This window comes from Diuraphis noxia, unplaced genomic scaffold, assembly GCF_037042655.1.
Source record: "Diuraphis noxia isolate RWA-SAM2 unplaced genomic scaffold, SU_Dnox_SAM2 contig0002, whole genome shotgun sequence".
Taxonomy (NCBI): Eukaryota; Metazoa; Arthropoda; class Insecta; order Hemiptera; family Aphididae; genus Diuraphis; species Diuraphis noxia.
The window spans coordinates 14,026,142-14,048,119 of record NW_028301712.1 but is presented as its reverse complement, the minus strand read 5'-3'; the positions used below and the strand labels follow the sequence as shown (position 1 = coordinate 14,048,119).

At 25.1% G+C, this 21,978-nt stretch overlaps 2 protein-coding genes across 7 annotated transcripts in view; one reads left to right on the top strand and one right to left on the bottom strand.

Moving 5' to 3' along the window:
- The window catches only part of LOC107166088 (neuronal acetylcholine receptor subunit alpha-7-like), a 198,044-nt gene that overhangs the window by 86,176 nt on the left and 89,890 nt on the right, over positions 1-21,978 (bottom strand). The window lies entirely within an intron of this gene.
- Positions 8,980-20,159, top strand: LOC107168991 (uncharacterized). Of its 2 annotated transcripts, none has more exons than XM_089220951.1 (13): positions 8,980-9,136; positions 14,659-14,904; positions 15,140-15,196; positions 15,276-15,344; positions 16,104-16,160; positions 16,240-16,311; positions 16,632-16,703; positions 17,067-17,129; positions 19,036-19,077; positions 19,192-19,263; positions 19,745-19,810; positions 19,868-19,906; positions 19,978-20,159. In XM_089220951.1, the coding sequence occupies exons 1-13, from the start codon at positions 9,092-9,094 to the stop codon at positions 20,035-20,037; spliced, it is 960 nt and encodes a 319-aa protein (XP_089077077.1). In that variant the 5' UTR covers positions 8,980-9,091; the 3' UTR covers positions 20,038-20,159. The 2 variants fall into 2 exon arrangements, with proteins under 2 accessions (XP_089077077.1, XP_089077076.1); XM_089220950.1 differs by having other exon boundaries at positions 19,036-19,092.

The following is a 21,978-nucleotide window of genomic DNA, read 5'->3' as shown; positions in this document are numbered from 1 at the left end:
ATAAATATCAACTTTCTAAATATTGTTAAAACCATCAAAAATATGCTTAAATGCTCTTAATATTATAAGTACTTAGGTTGTGACCTTCTTTTTTGTACGTTTAATTTAAAATTAATAATAATAATACATCAAAAAATAAAATACCATGTCACATAGGTAAATAGCTGCGTGTGTTCTTCTTGATGTTTAAAATTAAAAAACAAAAAATATGAAAAACGATTTTTTTCTGCGTAGCATAACATATTTGATAATAAAATTAGGTTTATTATATTCTATAACTTATCTCGTAAGCATATCACATAGTTACTGCGGATGGCGTTCATGAACTATTGAGTTAAATCCTCGGACCATGATTTACAACACCTTTAATATACTTTTTCTTCTAGTACCATCTCGGTTTAACTATCGACCAATATTTTTTTTAAATTTTTTTATACCTAAACTGATTTTCAACCCATTTTTGTTCGTTCGACTGAACAATGGAAATTCGTAGTAAGGGCACCTATATAATCTTGAATTTTTATTATAATTCGGCGGTATTTGCGTAGGATTTCATAAATTAAATAATTAAATAATATAATTCATATGAATATAATCATTTTAAACGATGCAAAACTGCTGATGGTTGATCCACTATAATTGTGTTGTATATTACTAGCTGAATTATCCGTCGTTGCCGGGTTTATTAATTGTTATTATCTAGTAAAATTAAATATTGTCTAGTTAAATTAAATTTAAATAATATTGTTTAAAAAACTCGAAGAAGATTTAGATTTCTATAAGAGTTTGTTTTATTTTATAATTAAGTGAAGATATAGTTTGAATTTATTTCTTCCAAAAACTAACCACATAATTTTATATTAGAAGTAATCATTATAAAATTATGTTGGTTGTTATTAATTTTAAGTCAATACCGGCACGGCGGCGCGGCGGCGCACAGCAAGTATAAGTATGATGTGAATTTTAAGTTCAATGTATTAATAGCTTTAAGTTAATCTGGATAACTGTAACTAAAAGTTTCAAGTTACTAAAATAATATTTTTTGAATAACGACAAAACTAATAATTTTTTGGCATATAGTCGCACAACTAATAATTTTTTGGCATATAGTCGCACAACTACGCGCAGTCATTGTTATTTCGTTTTCCATTTTCATTTTCACCCACACTTAAAAACGCATATCAAAACAACCAGTTAAGTTGGTACCACATACTTTTGTGCATATATTTTTAAAACTTCGAGAATTCGACATCTCGTCACTGAATTCAGCGAAATCACTCAGTAAAGTAAGGCATGTATAATAATATTATTATTATACTTAAATTGACCAACTAGGTACCATCTTATTTATAACACACTCAGCTCGGCGAGCACTTTCGATGAGACAGAGCACTGTTAGCTTATCATCAGTCCACGCTCAACACTGCCAATTAAGATATAACGATATCGTAAATACGACTCACAGTAGTGTCTTCACGCCTTGACAATTAAATACACTGAGGAAAATAGTTCCACACATCCACCGTTAAAACTAAAATAGAAATAATAAATCAAATAACAAAGACAACTTTCGTCATTCTCCTAGAACTCCTTCTAATAAAAATAAATCATCGAAACATCCTTCGCTAAATATACTTTGATCACCAAATCACTATACTTTATTTCGATATACAAGTGCTTTCGATTTTAATAAACAGACAATATAAAATGAAACAAGTCAATGCTTTTGTTGTATCCGGGGTATCTCATATATTACTATGAAAATTTTTTCAATTTTATATTTACAATAATATTTAAATTAATTTCAAGAAACTATTAGATTAAGTATAATTATTAACGGTTCAAGATGTATATTTAGACCTATTCAATTAATGTTATCAATATAAAGTATTATATTTTATTATATGAACTGGCTAAAGAATCAAATCCCTATAAAAACCATTCCTTTAATAAGCTTTTTCCCTGTTTCACTACATATTTTCGTAATTAACACTTCAGATCCTGAAATTTTCTTATTGTGTTTGCCAGCTAATATCATTATTAAACAAATACCTTTTTGAACGTAATAAATATATCCTAGTTGTTTTAATATTATTTTACAAAATTAAGGTAAAATATTAATTGTCGTTACATTTCAACTTATCATTTGAATTTGAATTTTGAATTTACTACTTAGTACAGTTAGAACAGAACATAAAGTGCTACACACCACACAAAGTAAGGTTCTGCCATACATGTATCTATCTAAGTTTTTTTTTACATAATATTGAACGGTTTAAACCGTGGAATTTTCTAATTAAAATCTCTTTCTGTTTGGCTTCTTACAAAAACAGAAATAACAATCGTATTTTGTTTCAAATTTTAGAACGTATTCGCCATTATTATCTCACAGACGTAAATTTTCTATGTGGCGACGAATTCGTACTTTTTTATCTGTGATTTATGCCCCAAAAGGCGGATAGAAAAAAACAACATTAGTTTCAAACAGTTTTATCAATGCTTTCCAATTTTCACTATGCTTTTCATTTTTGACTTTGCTACATAATTTACGATTCTAAAATACTTGTTTTAAAACTATTTTCTATACAAACCCCATGGAACACTTGCCAAACTCATATAAATACTAAAAGCACAATTATAATAAATGACGGAGGAGGAATTACACAATTTTTGGAAAAGACAATAGCATTAAATTAAATTATTAAATTAATAACAACGTTATGAAACCGACTGCTTTTTAACTTTTGAGATGAAATAATGACAGTTGTTAAACATTCATTGCTAATTTTAATATTTATATTTTTTATCAAAATTTGTGTCTTATAGTATATTATGTAAATATGTATATTGTATATATTAACATTGTAATACTAATACGTCATCAATATATGTACAACTAAAAAATAAAATATAAGTTATAATGAAAATACATGTAAAATGGTAATTTGAATTTAAATTGATTTTTAGAGATTTTATTGAAAATTTTAAAATTTTTAATTTTTAATGGTGCTATTATGCTGTAGTAACATATTAGTTATTATAGTTGTTATAATGATGTAGTTATAATTTTAATACTTTAGTCATCATATTATTTAAAGTATAAACTGTTACTTTTACATCATTGAGTTACTTTTTGTTTTGTAATCAACAAATAAAGTTAGACCATTTTTGTACGAGTGTAATGTTCTTACGAAATCAATATTACAATCTATTAATATGGGCATCATTACCATATGGAGTCGAATTGTAATTTAAAATTGTAAAAACATATTAGTGAGCTTTAAAATAAATGTAAGATAGTAGGTACTTATTCTTAGGTATGCAGATAATAATATGTAGGTATGTACATTAATTGGATACTACTTGAAAATTAAATAATTAAATTTGATAAAATAGGTAAATAATACTTCAACAATTTTAACTTTTCATATTATCTGAGAGTCGAATATAATATGTATAATAATAATTGGTATACCTAGCTTTTCATGTTTTGTCCAACGATATTGATATTGATTTCGTGGAATATATTTAGATGTATCGGATATGATATTCAAAGAATATTATCAAAATCAAATTTTAATATTTCTAAGTCAAAGCATTTAATATTTTGCTTAGGTATGTGTTTAAATCACCAAAAAGTACTGACGTTTAGTAATTATAAGCGCTCCCTGCAAATTCGTGTTTGGTGAAGGGTTTCCAGGTTTTAAAAAATGAATTTCATAGGTTAGACCTACTTCACATGAGTATGCCACTATTTTGTACACGTGTGTTAGAAATAATTTAAAACTACTATAAGCATCTTCAAATTTAATTGTGAATTAAAATAATAATATTATATGATTTTTCCAAAAACTGGTGTTGTAAATAATATTCCTATTAAATTTATTTATTCATATTTTTTTTGTGTTTCCAATTTATTTATTTATAAGTACCTACCTTAACCCACAACATTGAAAATTAAAGTAGTTTTTCTGTTTTACAAATTCATACAAAAAAAAAAACACATATAACTACATAATATAATTGTAAAACAATGCTTAGATTTGTTACCCGTCCCAGATTTAAATTAGAAAAGATAAAAAATAGTTAGGTAAGTACTGCATTTAGCTTCATAATAAAATGTTTAATTCTAATTCTGTCTTATTAGTGTTGCATAATTGATTACGGACAGTTATTTGGTGATCTAATATTATATAACTATATTTTTATTTTTTTTTATATTAAGTTAAAAAATGGAACAACTAAGAGCACTTTAGTATACTAAATCAATTACTTGTTGAATGGATAATATTAAAAATAGCATACTGTTCTATGGGTTTCAGCTCAGTTTCACTATCACTTTGCAGTTCACGTCCCTACTGGTAGTAAAACGTGATCAAAATAGAGTTGGCTTTGTCATTGATCAAATAAAAGCTACCCACTTAACTTATCTATAATATTGCAGATACAATGAAGCTCCTAGAACAAATTATAGTTTTCGTGTTTCTGCTGTGTAGTTTTTCGAGAAACTTTTTTAATCCCAGCATATAGAGTAAGATATATTTCCAATGAATATATTTTACCAGAATAACACATATACATTCATATAATACATTTACTTCCAACTATAATCCCAATGGATACAGCAAGCTCGTTATTCTTTTATTTTTATCGCAAAGTTCTTCTTTTTTTACACATTATATCGTTTGTACAATTAACATTATGTATCATTATTTTCTTAAATATTACCTTTTGTTATGTTCCTTAATTTAAAATGCATGTACATGAATAATAAATAAATTTATTAATATAATTATTAATTTTCACGATATCTGTATTTTAATAAATGAAAGAATTATTTTGTATTTTAAATAGTTACTTACCTTTGTTTTATGAATGAAAGAAATATAATTAATTTATCATGAGCTACGAAATGATTGAATATTGATTGCTAATTATCTATAAGGAACGTACTTTTAAATAATTAATAATAATGATTTACATTTATACGTGCACGCATAAATTGATAAATGTATAGATACTTCATTTATCACATAAAATGGAAATTCTCAGTCCTATAAAGGTTTGAAAACATTTTTATTCAATAATATAGAACCAATACTTAATATAATATGTTTTGTATAATCATTTATGATTATGATATATGATAAAATCTATAAAACTGAATACTTTATTATATATACCGTTCTTTAAACGTTTAGTTAATATTTTGCCATTCAGAGAATAATATATTAAATAGTTGTACATGTTCGTATAAAAACGATGTTCTGTTCCAGTCAGTATTGGTTATAACTTTATAAGTTATAACAATTATTATCAGTTATCCCGTCCAAAAAACAATCGATTAGAATAATATCATTAGGTATAAAGGTGTGATATTACATCTGTTGGGTACACAATATTATCATTTGGTAATTATAAACTTAAATCTCACGATTAATGAAATATACTTAAGTAAATATCAAAAATATATTGGTATAATTAATTTTTTTATATACGTTTGAATAATTTATCTTATGTCTTAGATTTGTTAAAAAAAAATATATATATATTAATGGTGGTAGGGATTTGAAACTTTTCATCATTATGACGTACCTACGAGTATAAAATATTATTTTTATAAATTTTAAAATTATTTCGATAAATATGTCAATATATTATTTTTTAACACGAACAAATTCCCATTTTGATCCGTTATACATATGTAGTAGGTACATCAGTATTGCTTAAAAAATATTAAAAATATAATAATGATTGAAAACCTAAGATACACTATGTATTTAATGGTTAATTTATTGCACTTATACAAAATTGTCATAAGCTTATACTCGTTATAACCAAGTAAAATATTTTAAATTGTTTTATAGGAAAAAAAAATTATGTATTTATATACAAAAATAGCTGTCAATTACTGTCGATACACCATTTAGTGTAATGCAAATATTATTCGAGTAATATTTACTCATTAATTTATAATTATTTGTTATACATTAACATGACAGTTTAAACATATATACTAATGGAAATTATAAAATATTACATGTGTGATGGTGAAAATAGTTAAAGTAATATTATTGTATGATTAAAATATAATATGTTGTATTATAAAAATAAAATAACTAAAACAAGTAATCGTTCGATTAAAATATGACCTGCCTTTTGATTTTCTTGAAGAATATTATGAGAATATTGTAACTTTCACCAAATGTTTACTATAAAATATTCTATAGTCAGTATAGATAGCATAGTTGTCACTCCAAAATGTATTCAAGAAATTTGTTGTTAACAAGTGATTTTCAAATTCTGAAAATAAGTTTTAAAATTACTGCAATCTATTTGTACAATTCGACATTTGAAACCGATCGTAAATTGCAGGGAGGGGGTCTAGGTTATGTTTCCACCCAACTTTGAAACAAATCTCACAGTTTAAATTAGATTCAATATAGTTTAAATTTAGGTTGACATGTTAAAAACTGGTTTGAAAAAAATCATCAGACAACATGAAAATTGGGAACACTTTGTGGATATTTTATATATTTAATTATTATTATTATTAATAATAATATGTTACTACCCGCACTCGCAAAATACCGAGAGTGATATTATTTCGAATGATAAAGTTTTCAGCAAGTAAATTTTTAATCATTTATAAGTTCGTCGACATAATATCTTGTACAACGATTGAAAGAACACGATCGAGTTTGATAAGGTGTGTTGAAAGCAAACTTTGACACAAGTATCGTAAAAAATATAAAATGGAAAGCAAATTATGTAAAAATAGACATTCAATTTTTAAACCAACGATAAAAATGATCAGAAATTTAAGATACCAAAAACGTCACAAACACGTATGGAAATAATAATATTATGCAACCGTTAGCATATTATATTATATTTAGCTTCATTTTCATGTTCTCTGGTATAACCTTGGTTCACGTGTTGGAGCCGTCCCTCTACATAATATTATAGATGCACATTATAGTAAATAGTAATATAATAGTAAAGAATATTCTGGAGTATGAGATTCACGTGTGTTTAACGCCTGTTTCTTTAAATAATACACCGTATGACTTATTTTTTCGTTTATTATTTGAATGTACATGATTCGTGGGGCTCGTCGCCGTCGTCTCCGATCGTTCAACAATGGCTAAGGTAGATGTGTGTGACTGTAGGTACCTATATACACGGAAAAACATATATAATACGCCGGTTTATACTCGTATTGTAGTACATTCAAATTTCTCTGAATTTACTGGGTCAGAGGAAAACCCTCATGTCTCGTTCGGATCGATAAAATCCTTTCTCTACGCGAGTTTTACTTTTTGTTATTACCCGTCCGGCGCGTTTTGTATAACCCCCCTCGTTTGAGCACTACAGACTAAACCCTTTTGATCCAAATAATAACCTTTAAAACTTTATGTTTTGTTTTATTGTATTCGTTTTTCATTTTCTCGCACTAGTTTCAATATAGCCAAATTACATCAGCTGTTGTATTTGTTTGAATATTTTAAAACTCAAAGCGAATAGTTAGTAAAAAAAAATCTAATCTAATCTAATTACTACTTGTATAATATCTACCGCTTCATTATTCTTTATATTTCAATCCTGAATAATGATGATTTAAAAATATTTAGTACATTATTTTGCAGTTTGATATGCATACCTAATGTGTGTGTTCTGTATTTAATAAAGACAGTGGCGTACCCAGGATTTTCGAATGGGGGGGGCTAAATCTATATCGGTATTCGGTACCATAATAAACACAACGTTTATGCTTTGCTTATACTAGGTCATTGTTACTAAAGATAATACGTTGTATTCAATACCGTTTTTTAGAAATATCATGGTTTGTACTTTGTCTTTTTTAATATAAAATGTATTCCAAAACATGGCCAATGGGAGGGGCTGAAGCCCCCTAAGCCCCCCCCCCCCCTGGGTACGCCACTGAATAAAGACATTACTTAAATAATTTACTGCTGTTTGTATTTGAATTATTTACCAAAAATATTTTTAACGGAATCTGTAGTTAATTTCCATATACATTTTTATTTATAAGCTGGACGAAACTACTAAATGAAAAAGGTGTCATGATTATGAAGTTTAATTGAATATTCAATGGGTGACCGAACCTTTTTGGTCTCGGCCTGAGAATCCTAATTAATTTAGTTTGTAATTAATGTTTTTCTTCGAATTATTTCGTTTTGTTAATCTCGCCTTTTAGCCTTTATCTTTACAGGATAACTTTATTGGAATTAGACATGGTAACTGATAAAGGTAAATAAGTTATAAAAATAAATATCCATTACATATTGAATGATGAATTATTTATAATATTATAAAGTTTTCGAACGGCTAGTTAGTTATTACTGCTATTAAACTATAGGTGGGTATACTAAAACATTTATAATCTATACATACATATTTTAGCCTTCAGGTGAAATTTAAATATTTTGTTTAACCTTACACAAATTTAAGCGCAATTCCATAATTTTTTTGAGCTTATAATATTAATAAAATGCTTCATTATTAAACAAAATAAGTAAGTATTGTTAGTAAGTATTATAATAGGTACCTAGTTGTATTGTTTAAATAGAATTTTAAAATTATTTAAACGTTATAGGTACTTACTATAAAGTTCTAATACTTTATACATCGATTTTTTTAATTAACATTTTATCATAATTTTTAATCTAAATATGTTACATTATTATAATGTATTAAAAATATATTACACATAATTAATAATACATTTTATCTACTCGTGTGCAAGAAATGTAATATGTGGTAGATATATGTATATACTACACAAGTTAAAAAATGAAAATAATTACAAATTTAACTAGTACTCAGGTTTTCGTTATTTACACAGAAAATATATTAGTCAGGTGTGATGTAAATTAACGAAAAAAAAAAACGGCTTGATTCAACAAAATCAAAATTGTTTGTTTAATATCACATGCCGCTAATTGTTTTCGTGTATATAAGACCACGGCAATTGCATACTTCGACACTTAGTGGTCAAGCCACAGTGGTATAATATAATTATATGTTAATAAATTAAATTAAATTTCAATCCAACCATAATACAAAAATGAGTGTGAGTGCTGGTTTTTTGATTTTGACGATCGGTTTTAGTGTAAGTATAATTTATAAACAATAGTACAGTTTAAATTATTATTATTTTTATATTTGATTAGTTATTATTGTTAACAGTTCTCAATAAAATAAAACTAATAATCGTTATTGCTTAGGCATATAAATATTTCATGTTAAAAATACAAATGATCTTATAAATATCCGAATAGGTATGAAGTTTGAAAATTTTAAATCTATAATATTGTATTGTTTTAATAACTATTACAATTACTTAAGCTCTATAATTTAAAATTATTTTTGTAATATCTATTTTAGTTAACTATACTCTAGGAACTTTTAAACACATAATTATACCTTATAATTTATAAGTTTAATAAATGCATCTAGACTAATATTACCTAAATTATATATAAATAATATACACATTGTATATTATCTTATGCACAATTAATATTATTATCATAAACGCAATTCAATGATATTAATATCAACCATATTTTTTATTTAATTAATGCGAGATTAAGCAATAAAAATGACATACTAACATTAAATTTAAAATTTACAATACTGAAGTCTTATTTAAAATTCAAAACATTGTACAGAACTTTAAAATGCTTTATTTATTTTGAAACTTGTTATTTTTTATCATGTCAGATAACTCGTAAAAACTAACATAAAGTGTTTTCAAATGTAGTTATATACCTCTTGTATCCTTCGTTCTCTTTCATATAAAAGTTTATTATTTTAAATATTTTAGAGGTATTTTAGATATAGTAAAAATATAGTAAAATATTTAAATTATAATGAAATAAAAATAAAATCTTCTCAAATAATTATGTTCGATATTTTATGAAAAACAAAATCATATTAAAAATTAAGATAGGTACAACATTGATTGAACTACAAGCCATGCTACCCTGACATGTAGTCGTATTGTTTTTATTATTATTATTATAATGACTCTTGGAAACAATTGGTTTATAAATAGTTCAATTGAATGTATCGTCTCTTATTCTAGTTATTCTAAGTATTTTTTAAATCTTAATGCAGTATTTATTTTATTTTAAAACAGATTAATGGTTGTTAGTGGTTTCTGTATACATCTAATAGAAATTAATATTCAAGAACAATCATAATTGTTAATTGTTCCAAGAATTAATTATTGTGCAGGCTTTATTTTTGATTTTTAAAGGTGTGTTATATACACCCAATTGTCATGGATTATACCTACATAATTCATCAACACAAAAAATAGTTATAAAATATAATAAAAATCATTGTAGGACCAACAGGTACTTACACATTTTTAAAATACTCATAACTTAAAACTTTCACAACTATTGTTGTTATAAAAATTAAACTCAAATATTGAACTATAGTTATTATGATAGAATCTATTCATTATATTATTATAATCAGTTAAATATTAATTTTGATGCTTTGAAAATGTTTTTAAACGGGTTGATATATATATTAATTTAATAATAAATAATCTTAAAAAAAAAAAAAAAAAAAAAACAATACATTACGCTGTAATTATTCTTTTTTGAATTGTTAAATAATTTAAACAATAACAACTATCTTAAACCTTCTCCGCAAAATTAGTTTATGGTTAATACATAATTTATAAATCAACAATATCATCCATCAGATAAAGATTTAAAACAAAAATTTAAATATAAACATCAAAAATTATAATTTAAATTTAATATTGTGATAAGTTTATTGTTTGATAATATCGTGTTAAATTTTAATCATTTGGCATTAGTAACTAATTTTAAATTAAAGTTTACTTTATATGTTTTTAATGTAGTTAATAAACTAATTCAGCATTCAGTGGGAATGATGTGCATATTGAGAGTTCTTTCTTGGCCGTCAGAAAACTGTGAGAAATTTGAATGTTTTTGATTCTGAGTCTTGTTAAATTGTCTGGGTTCAATAGAAAATGTTCAATTGTCAGTAATATGTTTGATTTGATTCAGTTTACTGGAGTGGGATATTTATTTATTGTGCCATCTTAGTGGAAATTTATTTATTATTAGCATTTACATGTCTCTGGACGAAGTGATTTATGGGCGCAATGATAGTGATGATATGTGATTGTGGTTTTGGCTACGAGGTGAGTGAGCTCATTTTCTATGATACTAGAGTGTCCGGGAACCAGAAGAGTTTGATTTTTTAGTTATTGTTATTTTGTAGCATATTGATTTTGTATTAAATACTTCAGCCAATTTATGAATGGTTATAATATGTATTTTTAATATTATTGATAGCGCTGAGGGAATCAGTTAAGATGATGGGGTATCTTGAACGTGGTGTTCGGTTATTAGCTTGAGAGCTTTTTTTCATGGCGATTGACTCTGCTGTAAAAACTAAAAAGATGCTGGAGAGTTTTTACATGAACTCTATGTTATTTCAAAATTACTGTGGCTCCAACACCGTCTTGTCTTTTGGGAGCATTCGTGTAAATTTTTTCACTTATGACGTTTTGTATTAAGAGAAAATTTACTTGCTTGTAAATAAAACAGGATGTGTTTTTTTTTTTTTTTTTTTTGAATATAGAGAGTTCGTTGTTGGTTTCGTTGAGATTTTTCCAAGGAGCAGCCAGAGTATTAAATACTTTAGAGATGTTTAGATTGTTCTCCTGGAGTAGTATTGGTAACATTGGACTTTTGGTTTGAAATCGAGAGTAAGAACATTTTGTTTTTTATTTACTTAAACTGCCGCCAAATCAATAAATTCATAATCTTATTTTTCACCCAAATATATTTTTTTTTTTTTTACTTTTAAATCAATATACCTACCTTGAAAAACATATTTTTGAACTAAGCTACTTTAATTTCATCGATAAATATTTGAATTTATGAATGTTTTTATTTTTTATTTATTATTGCATGTGTTCAAGAAGTTAATAATTGTATGTTAACATTAAAGCCATTCAAGTAAAATTCACAGTCTTCCTTATAGAAAATAATTTTGCATTCAATATTTTATATAAAACTAATAACATTTCAAAATAATACAATTTCAATGAAAATAATATCATTCCTAAAGTTTTTACAAGTTGAATAGCTTGACTCGCATATTTAACGATGACTGTTGTAGTTTTACACTGGGTGAAAAGGGTTTTCATTGTAATTCGTCATTTTATGCATGACGTGATGTCATGCAGAGTAAAAAATGTGTGTTAACATTAGTTTTATACAAACCAATTTTACAAAAACTAAAAGAAATTGAAAATAGTTGTGGGATATTGTATTATGTGTTGAAATTAACCATGATGCAATTTTTACGTTAATTTTAAATACCTAATCTACATAATATAGCTCTCTATTATTGGTTAGGTATCGCTCATTGATTAATTGTATGATCGTTATTAAAATAAATTAAAATCAACAAGAAGATCTACCAGATTTGGAAGAGTTAGTTCAATATTATATTAAGACAAATAATGATATTTTTAACTAGTTAGGCATATTTCACTGACTACAATACAAAAGAGTTATAACCTAGTGCAAATAATCATAGGCAAAACTAGAAAATTGTATTAGGACAGGCCAAATGAAAAATATGAAAAAATTTCTAATTATAAAATAAGTTTTTTTATTTAAATTTTGAATTTTATTATGTCGATATATTATCCAGTTAGTATTAGGTCAGGCCATGGCCTTAGTTTCGCCTATGCAAATAATCACGTTAAAGAAATTCAATTATAGTAAATGATCAGTAGAAAAATTAGAAACAAAATACCAAAAAACAAAAATTAGAAACAAAATACCGAACTGAAAAAAAAAATGTATCACACAAACCTATCACAATATATCCCTAATAGACATGAAATAGAGGAAAAAAGATTAAAGTACAATAATATTGTATTCTTTAAGGTTTAATAAGCATCCTGTTTGTCTCAACATAAATTTCTTATGTGAATCCAAAAACTTTGATTCATTGTTTGAAACTTGCAGAGTTACCATATCTGCCAACCAAATTATATTCACCGAGTAATTAAATTCAAAAGCTTTTGTAAAAATGTTGATAGGAATTCATCATAGGTATAACACATAAATTGAAGAAAACGCGTCCACGTCACTTTAATAGAGATGATTACCATCATGATAAATATAAAACTAATACAGTGTAATAAAATCACATATACACATTAAATTTAATAAATTAAACAAATTTCTGAACTTAATCATTATTTAAAAAAATATGTTTTCATTGGTTTCTTTATTATTATTATTATTATTAATTATTCGATGATTAAAATAATTTATTAAATTACGCCATGTTGATTTTTTACTAGGTATGTTAGAATAAAATAGTAGATCCAAACTATATTATTCTGAGTAAGCAAATCATTTCATTTTAACTCTTAAAAAAAAATAATAATAATAATCACATTCATAATGTCACTATTTTGAAAAAACACTAAAATGGGCGGTTTGCGTTTGGGCGAATTGCCTTTTTACCTGTATAATAAAAGTAATGTGTTTGGGCGAGTTAACCGAGTTTCTTATAATGTGTTTGGGCGGGACAATATATATTTTTTATTCCTGAATTTTGTGATCGGGATTATTACTTTTCGTATTTTGTTTATCATTTATCTTTAGATTGCACATAATTAGTGAGCGAAGGTCGTGGTTCGACGTAGTACTGAGGATTCAATATTATTAAACAAGTGATTGACGTGCAGTGCGGACGGTGCAGCAACACAATATTAAATATAAAATTGTAATGATTATAAGATAAAACAAAAATAAATAAATTTTTTCAATTTTAATTATATTTTAACTTCATTTATAAAAAATTTAAATCATTTCAATTTTTAATTTCACGCGCACACACATAAATAAACAATCCATTTTTAATCATACCCGTGGAATACATGGACAGTCCCAAGTCTGTCAAAATAAGAGGTGAAATGGATTGATAAAATACAGCGTCCCAGGGTATTCAAAATAAATAATAAAAAAATGGTCGCCCAAACGCATTACAATGTTTTAAAATCACTCGCCCAAACGCATTATGCTAAATTGCCCAAACACATTGCAATTTTTAAAAATTCGCCCAAACACGTGAAGCCCCACTAAAACATATAATATGAATATTATACATTATACATTATAATAATATAATAATAAAATATATTGTCAACTATCAGAATCGTTATTTGTTTTATATTAATTTGATTTATATTTTTGTACCTATGTGTTTATCTTCATTATATATTTATTTATTTATACATTTTATAATGATATTTATAAAACAATTTATTTCAATATTAGCCATTAATACTGTTTTATTAGATAAATAAAGTGTCAAAACACACTAAACATTATATTAATTTGTAATTGGATCATCATAATGACTTCATGAATTATTTTTCAATTCTTATTTTTAATTAAACGTTTTAAATTTATTTAGAACAGTATTAAATCTTTAAATATCCTAAAAAAGTCATACACCATGCATACACTACAATAGTTAACAATAGTGATAAAATAGAGATAATTTATATTTAACGACTTATTAATATTTAAATGGTAATTCTGTGTATAGGTTGCTTGTGGATTAGACTTGTATAGGCATGATGGTATTAATCAAAATTTAGCGAGAAGAAATAATATGATATTTTCACCAGATCGTTTAACTAAAATGCTAATGAATCAAGGACAAATAAAGAAACGAGATAATATTATAGAAGATAATATCATGACGAAAACACAAATGGCTGATGTGAATTCTATAAAGCAAACCGTTAATCCAAATTCTGTACAATCATTAGTTAAAAGATGTGTTAGTGCAGTAAGTATAAATTATCATATATGTTATTGCTATGTCAGAAAATTAATAGTAAAAACTGAATCTAAAGCTTATATAATATGTTAAGATATAGTGTGTAAGGGTTATTTGTTTGAAAAAAATGCAATGTTTTTTTTTTTTTTATATTACGGTGAAAAAAATATTTTTCAATTTGCTATATTCATTTTAATGGTATAAATAAATATTTGTCTTATTTTACTATGTAATACTTATTTAGGATAAGACATGTAAGTGTTCAAGTTCACAAAAAAATTCAAAAAGTAGTGAAGTTGGGGTAAATATTTTCGTCATTTATTATGTAGTATAAACATACAAAGTATTCATGTTTTAATAATAATTATGTATTTATTTAGAAATCAGAAAAAAATAAATTTACACATTACTCATCGTCGCAAAGTGAAACAGAAGAAATGCGAGATTCGGTAACATTAATATTTAAGAGCATGCCACATCCGCATGTTTTCTCTATCTTAAACACTCATGACATAATCTAAACGCGTTTACACAGTCTGAGTAGGAATCGCTCAATTTTGATTCTAGAGTAAAAATATCCTAATAAAAAATTAAATTGTAATTATATTTCTGAGAGTACGACGGTGCGTTATATTTTTAAATGTTCAAATTTTGAAAAGTTAAAAGTAATTTAAAAATGTTGAAGTTTTTGCTATTTCTATACAATATAATGAATAAAATACTGGGAATTCTAGAAAAACCGCACCATCTTTTTATTGGAAATATTATTACAATTTTACAATTCGATTTTTTAATAGCAATTTAAAAGAAAAAAACTAGCAGTCGTACTCAGACTGTGTAAATGAATTTAGTCTATTTCGTACGTGTGTAAGACGGAGAAAACACATGTGGGTATAGCGTTTACTTAAATTTTTTCCATGATTTTTAGAATATTATATTAAAAATTGAAAGAAAATATCGTAGTAGTATAAAATATATTAATATATGGTACAATATTTTTTGAAATAAACGCTTCCCGCTGTCTCTGCTCAAAATCATTTTACGTACTTATACAATTATTTATTATTTATCATACAATTTGTATTGAAAATATCCATTATGCTAGTGATCTACTTATAATGGAGAAGTACACTCAAAATCAACCTTATACAAAGTTTCTCCTTTTATATATAAATGTTCACTTATCTTATTATAAAATTCATATTTAGGGTAAACAATCTATGTGCAATGATTCAGAAACAGGAGCAGAAAACCACGAAGTTAGGGTAAATATTATTATAAATTATAATTTAATATAAAGATTCAAAATGTTCATGTTTCAATATTAAGTTTGTATTTTTTTAGAATACAGAAAAAAATAAATTTTCATCTTGCTCATCACACATGGGAACTAATGGAATGGAAAAAAAGGATTCGGTAATATTATTGTGGCTTGGAGCTGCCTTATTATTTATTATTATTTTCTTTACACTTTCGTAGTTTTTTTTTTAATTTCAACATATTTTTTACATAAACTTGTAGAAATTATGACAGAAGTTAAAATATATTAATATAATAGAAGTTATAATAACTTAAAATATAATATTAGAGATATTTATTAAATTAAATATAGGCAGTATTATAACTATAACTGTTCAGAATGTAATAATTATTATTTTATACGATTATGGAAAATATTAGATTTAAGAAAATATACGTAACACAAATTTTTTAATATTAATCTTGTATTTATTTAGAAATCAAATAAAAATAAATCTTCATCTTTCTCATCACACAGTGAATCTGACGAAAATGGAAATAATTATTCGGTAATATTACTATTGGCTATTAAAATCATTATTATCATATTATTATTAATTTCATTATTTTTCAAGATATTTAGAATAATTTCAAGCTTTTTAATACAAAAATATATCGATACTATTATATGCAATATGTCAGTTTGGAATTCTAAGTTAAAATAATATAAAATAATATTGGAAGTGTTTAATAATTATTATAAAAAATGTAATATTTTACATTTTTTGAGGAAAATGAAAGAAAATATATATACAGGGTGTAACAGTACTATTTGACAAATATAGTAATATTTGTAATGGAAATTTGTTAAATAGTCCTGTTACACCTTATATATACAATTGTGATCTTAAAATATATTTGTACTTATTTAGAAATCAGAAAAAAAGAAATCTTCTTCACACAGTGAATCTGATAAAACAGGAAACAAGAATTTGGTAAGATAATTATTGAGATTTTAAAATTTTAACCAAGATTATTATAATATTATGTTTCAAACATTTTAAAAATATTATGAATTTTTTAAACTTAAAAGTTTAAAACTAAAATAGATTATTATTATATTGGTGTTTTTACAATTATTATTATTAAGATAACAATATTTGAGTGGTTTTTGGGAAAAATAAGTTTTTAAAAAATGTAATAAATGTTTAGTGTTAATATAACTTTTGATTTCATTTAGAAATCATAAAAAAAATAAATCTCTATCTCGCTCATTAGACTGTGAATTTGACGAAAACAAAAAAAGAGAATCGGTATAATAATTATTGAAAATTGAAACTTTTTTCAATTATTATATTATTATTATCCATTCACTTTAAAAATATTAAACTATTTACTACACGAATATATGTATGACATTATTTTTTGGTAGGCTGTAAGCCCAATATAATTCGTAGATATATTATTAAATCTAAGTGGATTTAACACATACCTTACTTAATTATTAGTTGATTCGTCATAAGATAATTAAATAATTTAAACTATATAAGTGATAAGATACAGATGATATTAAAAATAAGTAATTTTATAATGAGTTCAACAGTTAACAATAACAATAATTTCAGCTGCAAAGTAAAAATGAATGCTTAATGCAAAGCTGCACCATCTAAACAACTAGTGATTTTCTACCATAATTAGTATTGTGAGTGGCAAAATTGAAAGGCGCAGATTAAATAGAATTGTACGGGAATGAAATTTAAAATAAACTTGGGAAGGGAGTGAAAGAGCATCAATATGCCTATTAATTAGTCGTGTGGAGGGTGATCAATTTACAGAATAAACGATGACGAGTTTAACATCACCTTTGGGTACGTTATATAAGCAAAGGTTCTACAGCTGTTCATGGGTTCCAAAGTACTGAAGTATACTCTAGAAGGAATCTAAAAAGGGAATAGTAAATTACCTCCAGTGAATCGAGAAACTTAAAATCTTTAGAAAAGCGTGACACAAAACTAAGTGACTGAAGAACTTTAAAACACAATGCTTCAATGCGGTGTGTAGAAATTCGGCCTAGGGTCAAATATAAAATCTAAATATTGCATACTAAGTACTACTCGTGACTAAAGATTTGAACTATTAATGACATAGGTAAAGTTGATAGTTGGCCGATACTTATAGAAAGTTATAGAGTAGCATTTATCAGCGTTCAGTTGTAATTCAATCAAATTAGGCCAAGTAATTATGGAACTAGGTTTATTTTATAATGAATGGATCGGCAAGAAGGAATGACTTAATTAATTCCTTTAATATATCGCGAATACATCATAGGGAACGTTTGGCCTCTTCATGGAATACATTATGAGATTTTGATCACATTGTATTTATATCCAAAACCTTTAATTCATTGAACTCTGACACATCAATACGAGCCAAGAGAAAGCAGATTCGCCAAATTCTGATCTGTAAAGAATATTTATGAAAATAGTATGGTGATCAACTCTGTCAAAAGCTTCAGAAAAGTCAGTGAATATGACATCGACTTTAGAGTGCTCACCAAAAGCTTTGAAAATGTAGTTATTAAATATAATTAAATTTGACATACCTATGTCTGAAACCATATTATTCGTATAATCAATATATTGTCATCCGGTGGTTAGATATTTAATAACACTAATGGCTTAAATCGCTTGACAATAGATTTAATTAAGATTGAAATTAGTCTATAATTTTTCACCTCAGATTTATTCCTGGATTTGAATACCGGTGTTATAGAACTAATCTTCAGCTTGTTGGACATGCAAAAAAATTCGGTTTTACAATAAAATCTATTTTAACCACATAAATAATTCACATAAAATATATTTATATATTTAAAGATTTCCATTTTTTTTTTTTTTTTAGGGCAACCAATATAGTAATTTTGAATCAGAAACAGATGACGAAGTTATGCAAACAATAGTAAATTATATATATATATATATATATATATATGTCTTAATTACCAATTATGTAGATATACTTTTTTTTTATAATAAATTATTTTTCCTTATTTTTTAGAATAATGAAAATGATGAATCATTATCTTCTTCGTCAATTTCCGAACATGGTATAGAAGGAATGAAGAAATCGGTAAATATTTGGTTTTTATATATTATTTAGGATAAGAAAAATAAAAATCGCGATCTTCAATGAGACGTTATGGAATTGGGTAACAAGGATTAAATAATTCATTAAATACGTTTACTATTGTCATATGCTTTGATTTTCAAATTCTAAATTATTAATACATTTTCTGAAAAACAATAATTAGGCGTGGATGTTAGCTTTAATGTACAATATAAACATTTGATAACATTTATTTCATTTTTCGTAAATACAATAAAATACCTATTTTTTCTTTTTTTTTTTTATTAATTTTACTTATGTTATTAATACATATTTTGTTGAGAAACTTTACATCTAGTTATATGTTTATAAGACGTATGAAAATAAATTTAGAACAGTGTATAGAATGTTATTGTGTGATTGAAGCAGATAGTAAATACATAAATATTTAGATTATTAGTATATTATATTCATATATTAAATATTAATCAATTCTTTTATTTAGAAATTGAAACAAACGAAATCTTCTTCCACTGGCATTTCGGAAGGGGAAAAGGAAACGAATATGGCGGTAAATAATATTATTTTGTACATTTCGTAATATTGTACTTATTGTAATTTTTTTTAGACACAAAAATCGGAATCGATTCAATTTGAACGCAACTTGGTATGCAGTTAAATTATAATTTATAATTCAGTTAAAATGTACTTGACAAATGATTATCTTATACAATGTAGAAAAATAAAAAATATGACAATCAAGGAGATGAAAATTACACCGGATGCGGTTGTCAATGAATTACTGTAAAATTTAGTCGTATCTATTATTATATTATTATGTCACTATTGAATATTATATTTTTCATTATCGTATAAGAGTCATAACAATTTTAAATACAATTTATCTCAATCTAAACTAATATCTGTGTTATGCTTATTTTATGTGTTACTACAGTACCTAAAAAAATAAAACGTTACATTATAAAAATATTATAAAAGCACTTAATAATACTCCGATTTTTAAGGTCGCTATTATATGTACCTATAGTTAGGTAGCAGATAATATGCCTTGGAAATATCATAATTTGAAAATTTATGAGTTATTCCAGAAGTAGTGTATAAAAATTATATTAAATACTCGTAATTGACACAAAAACAGTTGATTCAATAATATAACAGCCAACATTTCATGTTTAAAATAGCTTCATTGGGTGAATTTAAGCAACGTTCTCAATCTCTCTTCAAAATTCTATACCCTATCACAGGAAAGACAATAATAACAAATAATCGTTATTATAGTAAAGGAATTTTATTAAAATATTTTTAATCGACTTTTTTTGTAAGGTTAATTAAATTTTCATAATATTGTATAGTAAAAATGAACAATTGAAATTAAAAATTGAGTAAATCAGGTTGTAATGGAATTTCGTTAATTTTTGTTTTACTTTTTGATAAACTTAAAATGTTAGAATACAGTGACTATAATTAACGAACCTTACAAACATATCTTCTTTAAGTATCGTGAAAATATATAAAGTAAACATAATATATTGAAAATTGATACAAATAAATAAATTTTATTGTTATATGAGAGTTTTAAAAATGACAAAACTAAGTTTTGCTTTTAGAATCATTCTTTGCTATGATTTATGGTTGCTATTAAATTTGGAATAACAACACAACACAATATTGTATTGAGGTGAGTGAACCGAGACGAGTGCAAATAAGCACTCACGTGTTATATTGGTTTTAAAAATTTTATAATACATTTTAATAAAGTACAATATAATTTTTACTTGGTATATTTCATAAAAACTGTCAAATCACAACTCAGAAAAGTATGGTGCATTCTTTTTCTTTTCAAAGATTTGATTTGGTTTTATTATGTGCATTTTTACGATTGGATAATATTTTAAACATATAAGTGTATGATAATGCTTTAAATAATATTGTTTTATAATTTATAACTTGTAAAATTTATTTATCCTACATTTTATAATTTCTTAAGTACCTACTTATATTATAATAATAATACCATGATAAACACGTCTTATTATACACGTATTCATATTTTAACATTGTATTCATGTTAAAATTACATACAATTATAAGCATTTAATAAAATTATTAAAAAATAATTATAAATACTAAGAAGTAAATACTAATAACTAAGCAGTTCATAATAAAACGTATTTCTTGGATTAATTTTAGAATTTTAAATTTAATTTTGCATTTTGAATAATTATTACCCGTCTTTGTGTATTTATTATAAATTTATAAAAACGAAACGGACAAACTTTAACGGACGCGTAATACTTATAACGTGTGACGCATAATGTATGATGGTTCAAGTGGTGCGAGACTTAAATTGAATTATTTGATATTAATATTAAATTTAAATTTGTTATTGAAGTCGAATTTGTGATGTCAGAAAGATTGTGATTTATAGTAATGTTGAAACAAGACTCGTTGAATGACGTCTCATATAAATAACATTGTATCTTTGGCGACATTAATTTTTGATATGTCTTGTATACCAATTTTGTACAGGTTCTGTTTCATTTAATTCTTATATGACCAACACTAATTCACTTGACGATAATTTTCTGTTAGAGTATCTTAGAAAATCTCTTATAAGTTACAAAAAACATTAATAATTAGGTTTAAAATCTCAGTTAAAATTCAATAACTCACCAAAGATTTTTTGCTCGGGCTGGAATAGATGTTCGAGAAGAAGCA